Source organism: Helianthus annuus, chromosome 4 (genome assembly GCF_002127325.2).
Source record: "Helianthus annuus cultivar XRQ/B chromosome 4, HanXRQr2.0-SUNRISE, whole genome shotgun sequence".
NCBI lineage: Eukaryota > Viridiplantae > Streptophyta > Magnoliopsida > Asterales > Asteraceae > Helianthus > Helianthus annuus.
This window is the reverse complement of record NC_035436.2, coordinates 42,111,008-42,118,905: the sequence shown is the minus strand read 5'-3', so window position 1 is coordinate 42,118,905 and position 7,898 is coordinate 42,111,008. Positions and strand designations below refer to the sequence as shown.

Below are 7,898 nucleotides of genomic sequence, written 5' to 3'. Positions count from 1 at the left end.
AACGAATCAGACTCGTTGACGAATCACAATAATATTCTGTTTCATCAAAGGCTTGTTTGGCGAATCAAATTGGTCAACGAATCAGAACTGGTCAACAACAAATTCTGTTTCGTCAAGAGCAATTCTATTTTATCAAAGGATCTTTTGACGAATCAGAATGGGTCAACAAAACAGATCTGGTCAACAGTCAGGCTCTGTTTCGTCAAACCATTCTCTGTTTCGTCAACTGATGTCTTTTTCGCCAACCCTGCCTTAGTAAAATTTTACAGTCTGCAGTTTGTTCACAGTGGACATGGTTTGACAGTTTGTATGTCAAATGGATACATGAACTTGTATCCATACATGTCCATATCTATATGTAAGTGATTATTATTTATTGTGGACGTTTTAAACTTGCAGATGGCTCCTAAAGAAGGAAAACGGAAGCCGACGACAAAGAAAGAAAATAAGACGGAGGAGGAAATCATGTCTGAAAAACGACACAATCAGGTTGCATATTTGGATCCGGAGGAGAAACTTGCTGAGCTTAAAGACATTACTAGATGGATCCGGGAATCACGTATCAACTATGCTGTTACATTCTCAACGCCTGTACACAAGTCCCTCATCAAAGCATTCTGGGATTCGGCGAATGTTGGTCAAGTGGATGGCAAGGAAGTTATCAGTGGCCGGGTAGAGAATGTGGATGTGATTGTGTCACCGGATATTCTCAATGAAGTTCTTCAGTTGCAGGATAGTCCGGACGCTCCAGTTTTTGTTCCTATTCTGTGTATTCGAGGCTGTTTGTTACGGATGAAATGCACCGGAGATATCCTTAGTATGCAAATTAACAAGGGTGATCTGCCGCTATGATACAAGTTTCTACTACACGTTTTGATCCAATGTTTGAGCAACAAACGGGCCGGTTACGACATGGCTAGCAACGAACTCATGGGTCTTCTGGTGGCCTTAGTACTAAACAAACCGTTTGGTATTTCGAGGTTCATCTTTGAGAACATGAAGGAGAATCTGACACGTACTGGAAAGAACAAGACCATTGGAAGCAAGTATTGGATGTATCCACGTTTTCTGCAGATGATAATGAATGTTCAACATCCAAGTCTTCCAAAAGCAGACAACGATGTGCTGAAGATAGAAGCTATGAACTTCCACTCATTACGACTCATCAGGAACTTAGCCAATAAAAGATACAAGGAGAGCGATCCTCCAAGGAAATTATTCGGTGCTCTTCACAGCACAGCGTATGTTGCCCCTGAAGACAACAAGTGGCGTCATGAAGACAGTCAATCTGATGATGAAGAACCTGAATTAAAAAGGATGATGAGTGAGAAGTTTGGTCCAGAACCAGAAGTGTCCGATGAATCTGACAGTGATGATAATGGTGGTGATGGTGGTGATGCTAGTGCCGTTGGTGCATCAAGTGTAGGAACCACAGCTGGTGGTACTTCAGCTGGTGGTACCTCAGCAGGGGGAGTGTCAGCTGGTGACACATCAGCCGGTGGTGATGATGAGGCTGATTCAGACTCTGATGATGATCTCTTGCATGAACCTGGATACGAGATGTATCTGGATGAACACGGGGTACGAAGATACAGAAAGATCAGACAGGAAAATGATTCGGAATATGTTCCTTCTGATCCTGAAACAGAACGTGCAAGAAAAAGGAAAGCCGGAAAATCAGCAGAGCATCAGAAGAGAAAGAAAGCTCGGAAATACTTGAGTACCTCTTCCCGAGGTTCTGTGCCACAAACTCCTATTCCAGAACCACCTGTAGTCTCTTCTCCTCCTGCAGCTCAAACTGTATCTCCGCAGCCTATTCCACAACGATCCATGGCTGCTGCAATTAGAGCAACCACTTCTCAACAACCGAGTAGTGAACGTCGAAGGATCTACTCGGAGATGACTCAAGAAGAAAAGAATGATTTTCTGTTCCTTCAATATGAGGCTGCAGCAGACCGCATTCAAAGACAGACTGATTTTGTTCGTATCACAAAGAATGATCAAATCCATCATCAGGTAGAGATTGATAGGTTGAAAGCTACTGTTGGTGAACAGCAAGCTACTATCCAACAACAACAAGCAGAGATCGATCTTCTTAAAGCTCAAAATGAACGGATGAAAGCTTCCGAAGCTGAAAGGGATAGAAGGAGTTCGATTCTTCAAAAATTGGCTGAAGACCTGAGAAATAGATGCAACGTGATGAAAGAGTGGTATGACTCGCGTAATACCACAATACTTGAAGGGGCCAAGAAGATGAGTGCTAACTTTGATTTTCTCCGTAAACGAGTCGCTACTTTGTGGGAGGATAGGTGCAAGCAGCAAGAAATTCTGCAGAAAAGGGATGAAGATCCTGAGGATCAAGGGAATCCTAATTCAGCTGCTACACCACAACAGCCCCCAGCAGCTGGTACTTCATCTGCTGTAGTCGTTTATCAGCGGTCAGTGATAGGGTCATCTGAAGGAGCGTCCAGTGGTACAGTCGGTGAAGAACAATTTCTTGAAGCTTTAGCTGGTACACCTCTTGTCCCTAGTTCAGCTGATTTAGCATTGCAGGTTGTGCATCCGATTACTAGAGAATCTCTTGAAGAGGGTGAGATTGTTGATGATTTCACGCCTCAACAATTGATCACTTTGAAAGCAATGCGAGACGTTGATGATGAGGAAATTGAGAAGATGCCGAGTGAACCGGAATCTGCGAATGTTGAAAATGTTGATGAGATTGTCTTTGAAGGTGGTGTGAAGAAATCATCATATGTGAGACAAGATGGTACCGAATTTGCTCCATTTGATGAGGACTGGTTGAAAGACAACGTTGAAGACATTGATGAACACCTGAAAAACCGTGATACTTCAGAGAATGCCACAGACGCCTTCGCTGCATGGCGTCAACGGTCTTTGTCAAAGGTTTCAAAGCCAGTTCCAGAAGCTACACAAGTTGATTTCTTACAGCTAGAAAAGGCTAAGCCAAGTGGGCGAATACTGTGTTGGATGTTTGTTAAGGAAATTCACTGTGTTGCGATCAAGAGGGAGTTCGGGATCCAGTATTTTAGGTCGCTGCTGAGCATCTTATCTTTACCATTTTATGATGTGGCTGCCTTGACAAAGATAGATCTCATTAATCACTCAGGATTTGATGGTGCGACGCTATTTGAACGTCTGATTCGAATGAACAAGAAATTGGGGTGGAAAGACAAGTCTTACAAGCCTCAGTTCCCCAGACATCAGCAGATAAAGTTCACGCTTGATCCGGAAACCAACACCGGGAGGTACAGGCTTGTGTACGAGCCGGTGAGAGTGGTTGAGAAGATTCCGTTAATGCCGATGCAGCAGGATTTTCTTGGTGACATGCGTTTGTGGTGCTACGATTCAGATACGCATGAGGCTGTGATTGTGTTCAACGATGATAAGAACTTCAGGATACTAGATCCAATGTGGCTGGTGAATATGTCTGCATCCGACATCGCAAAATTGTACCGACACGACATCTTTTACGAAGACAAGGATGCTCACCAAGCACTGAAGTTTCAACGTGTTGCTTGCTACTGCTATTACCGGGGGATACATTCGGGCAGTTCCTGGTCCGAACGGAAGAACAAAATGAAGACCGAAGACGAGTAACAGACAAGGGGGAGTTTGTTGATACACTTTTTGTGTCTATCACTAGTCTTGTTATGTGATTTTGTATTTTGTACGGTCTTTATTATTTATCGAGTCTGTATTCGCAGTCGACCAAGTCGGATATCCTCCTATCCGCTTGCGTCTGATTTGTTTTGTCTCTCTTTGTATGTAAGTATCGTAAAACAATGCATGTTGCATCTAAGGGTATTTCTGTCATTTATATTTATGATGTTTGTGCCTTGTCTGTTTGCTGTCTGTTTACAGCAAACAGATCAGCATTTGCAGGCTTTGGCGAAACACATCAGTTTCGTCAAATGGGTGTTGACGAAACAGAGTGTTTGTCTTTGCTTGTGTTTCGTCAAAGGAAGTCAACGAATCAAATGTGATTCGTTGACTGTTGGGCTTGTTACTGGGCTTTCTTGTGTTTCATCAGCCCATGTCCTGTTTCGTCAAGCATTTCAGCCCACCTGCTATATAAGGCACAGCATGTTCACAGTTTCAGTAGAGATGAGAGTTTACCCTTTGTGCTTGTAAGAACTGTGTTTGTATCAGTTGCTTTATCTCATCCAGTTAATCAAAAGATTGTGTTTCTTTGGTTAGCCTTTGTGTTCTTTATGTTCTGTGTTTGATTGGCTAAGTTAAGTGGTTTCCGCACACTTAGCTTTGTTTGCTATAAACAAGGATTCTGTAGTGAAAATCGATCCTCCGATTTAGGGACCTACAATTAGTGACATTAACATTTATCCTTCTTGATTGGTGTTTCACCTAGTCAGAATTATGTTACGTTTGGACGTCGCTAAGCATTACTAAATCATAAGTTTTGTTTTGTTCTTGGTTATAGTATATGATCACCGAATGCATGTAAAAAAGGTTTTTTTGTCAAACAAACAATAGATTATTGTTGATGATAACTTACATAACTTGTCCATAATTAATTTGAAATGATCAATGTTTACACACCCTGTAAACTCAATTTCACAAGAACATCCAAGACTTCTATGTTAACAGGATCTTCATTTTCTTCCAACTCCTTGGCATTTTCTAGCATTAAATTGTGGTTTCCAAGAACGGATAATCCGTATACCCAACAACAGGATCGCGTGTATAAAAGGTTGACCTGTCATACTTGTTAAGAGGAGCATTAAGCTCAAATCGTTTTGGCAAATCCGGATTAGCCAAAAACAAACGACCATAAGCAACAAGATCGGTTCTGTTTTCAGCCACAGCTTTGTTACCATCTTCCCTGCCATACCCACCAGCAGAAATAAAAGTCCCTTTGAATGCTTTTCTCATAGGGATAAGACTATCCAGGCAATCAACTTTTTCAAATACTGATTTCATCCTAGGTTCCACCATATGGCAGTAAAGAATCTTGAACTCATTCAAAGATTCAGCCATGTAAAGACCTAAAGTTTCCGGATTTGAGTCACCTGATTCCGAGTAGTTTGCAAATGGGGATAATCTTATGCCAACTTTATCTCCTCCAATCTCCTTCACAGCAGCATCAACTACTTCAAGAGCAAATCTGCAACGAGAACCACCGTATTCGTCTGTTCTGTCAATAATCTCATCTTTCAAAAATTGGTCGATTAGATAGCCATGAGCCCCATGAATCTCACCCCCATCAAAACCTGAAATATGGTAAATTGATCAATGAGATAGTGAAGGGATGCTAACTCTGATCAAGAACTTATGAGGAACTAACTGTTACCAGCTTCAATTGCATTTCTTGCAGCAACTCTGAAATCATCAACAACAAGCGGAATCTCTTGTGTTGTTAGCTTCTTCGGAGATCGTTGTTGATATGCTAGTTTTTTGTTTGAGGAAGACACAGGGGATTTCCCGTTTGGCACTAATTGAAAAGCATATATGAGAAAAGTATTTATGGTAATAGCTCACCATTTTTTTGAACGGTGAGAATCTTTAAATGTTGAGAGAGAGAGAGTGAGATCTCACACCCTCCCAAACAGAGGCCCCCAACCCCACTCTGTCTAGACTATGTTATCTTAACCGGGCCCGCAATGCCTTCAGATTTTGGCTAACTGCGTTCCCTGGGAAACCATACTACCCACTGTAAACAACAATGAACAAACAGTATACCAGTATCTAAAACCCTTCCAACATGAATTAGCTGACAGAAAAAGATTCCTCCTTTTGCATGAACCGCATCCACAATAGGTTTCCAGCCCTCTACTTGTTCTTTAGTCCATATGCCTGGCATCTCCGGAGACCTTGACAATGATAACATAAACAGATCTTGAGAACCAAAATCAATCAGCCACAATTCAGAAAATTTAGATGTGTCCTTACGTTTGGGAAATGTCAGAGACACCAGCAGCTTCAGCAATAAGAAACCCGCCTTTGGATGTTCTTTGTGAATAATATAAGATCATGGGTGGCTGAGGGACATAGCCCAAGCATCTTTGCCTTGTTAGGGGTGCCAAAACAACTCTGTTTGGCATTTTATAAAACAGTTCATGAACAAGTCATTATAAATGAAACCCAAGAAGTAATTCAGAACAAAAGATACATGAGTGTGAGAAGATCAAACAGATTACCTGTGAGAAAGCTCAAATTTCCCCATTTTGTACGGGTCAGAAGAGAGATTTCACCTTTTTTGTTCGCCATTGTTAAAACTTCTTGAAAGATTTTGAGATCAGAAATAAGACTGAAGTAAGTTCTTCTTAAAGATGCCTGATCCCGTAGGCGCACATGAATCACGTTCACCAGTAAAAGCACCTATTTATAACTATAATTTTAAATAGTAAAAAAATAATTACATTTGTGTATAACTAAAATAATTAATGTATGTCATAAATAATAAAAAAGAGCCAAGCTCAGGCTTTAGAATTGGAGTTTGACACAATTCGAGCTCGACCTTAAGCTTTGTTAAGTTATATTGAGTCAAGGATCCTTGTAGCTGATGTACAAAACCAATTTTCTACTAAAGGGGATGTTAACCGCTAATTATTGAATTTAAAGTACTTAGTGCCTATAAAGGTGGAAGAGCACGCTCGGGTACTACTTTCCTCGAGTGGTCACCACAACGGTACACCGCCGTTGGTGCTAGGGGTGTTCAAGATCATCCGAATCCGAATCCAATTTATCCGATTATCCAAATCCGAATATAATCCGAATTTTCCGGATAGTGATTTCCGAAATTTTAAGATATTTCGGATATCCGATATCCGTTTTTTTTAAATATAATGTGAATGCTATATAAATAACATTATAGAATTAAAACCTAACCCTAATCCTTTTTCTATCAGCCACTCATTCACTCAACCGCACGACTCACTTTCAATATCCAGGTCTGTGAGCAACTGAGCATCTAAAAATCAAGATCTGAACAAGATACAAATAATCAAAATACGAACACTGAAGGTCGAGATCTGAAAATCAAAGACCGAAGGTTTGTTTCCACTTTCCAATATCGAATCTGATTTGTTATCTTGTTCCACCGAAAGCTTATATACAATTTCTTACAGTTTTTAGTTCAAATTTATACGATTTGTTTAACTTATATACAATTTGTTACAGTTTTTAGTTCAAATTTATACAAACATCAACGGTTTATTTTACTTATATACGATTTCTTACCGTTTCATCACAGTTATATACGATTTCGATTTGTTTCTAGATGGATTTATTTCGATTTGTTTGGCTCTGTTTCATCAGTTTATGTACGATTTCTGTTTTACTTTATTGATGATTACAGTTTATATGTCCGAGATGGGTTTTTATACATATGTTGTTTTAATATGTTCTTTTCTATTATCTCACATGTATGAAAGAATTGGTGTTGGAACAACCCACAATTATTATTTTTCAAAACGGTTGATGAAGGTAGTGAAACATCTGAAATTACTCAAGGTATCTTTATTAGATATGCCATTTTAATAACTTCATTGTTGATTCTAATATTCATTATATATTTTTAAGCTACCCATGGGCCAGGGCCATTGTTATAATTTGGAAATTTTAACTGTTGGTTTTAGACTTTAGGCCATATAATAAGAGCTGGCTGTGTTAGGCCATTTAGGCATTTAGCCCATTTAATATAATAAGTCATATTTAATGTAGTGGCCAAAAAATAAACACTAGATAAATTTTAAGGCTATTAAAACCGAAACCTAGTATTGACTTTTAAGCCATTTAATATACTACTAGAAAAATGGTTCTTTACTTCAAAACTTTTTGTCAAAATTCCGACAACTTAATTTTGAATTATAGATAAATATTAAAAACCATAAATTTCCCCACAATTTTTCGACAAGATA

The 7,898-nt window shown here is 39.6% G+C and overlaps 1 protein-coding gene across 1 annotated transcript; it reads right to left on the bottom strand.

Moving 5' to 3' along the window:
- Positions 1-4,489: 4,489 nt before the first annotated feature.
- Positions 4,490-6,220, bottom strand: LOC110936209 (12-oxophytodienoate reductase 2). Its single transcript, XM_022178555.2, has 5 exons — positions 6,177-6,220; positions 5,929-6,069; positions 5,719-5,849; positions 5,330-5,470; positions 4,490-5,249 (listed from the first exon to the last, which is right to left on the bottom strand). Exons 1-5 carry the CDS (start codon positions 6,200-6,202, stop codon positions 4,666-4,668), a joined length of 1,023 nt encoding a protein of 340 aa, XP_022034247.1. The 5' UTR covers positions 6,203-6,220; the 3' UTR covers positions 4,490-4,665.
- Between the last annotated feature and the right edge of the window lie 1,678 nt (positions 6,221-7,898).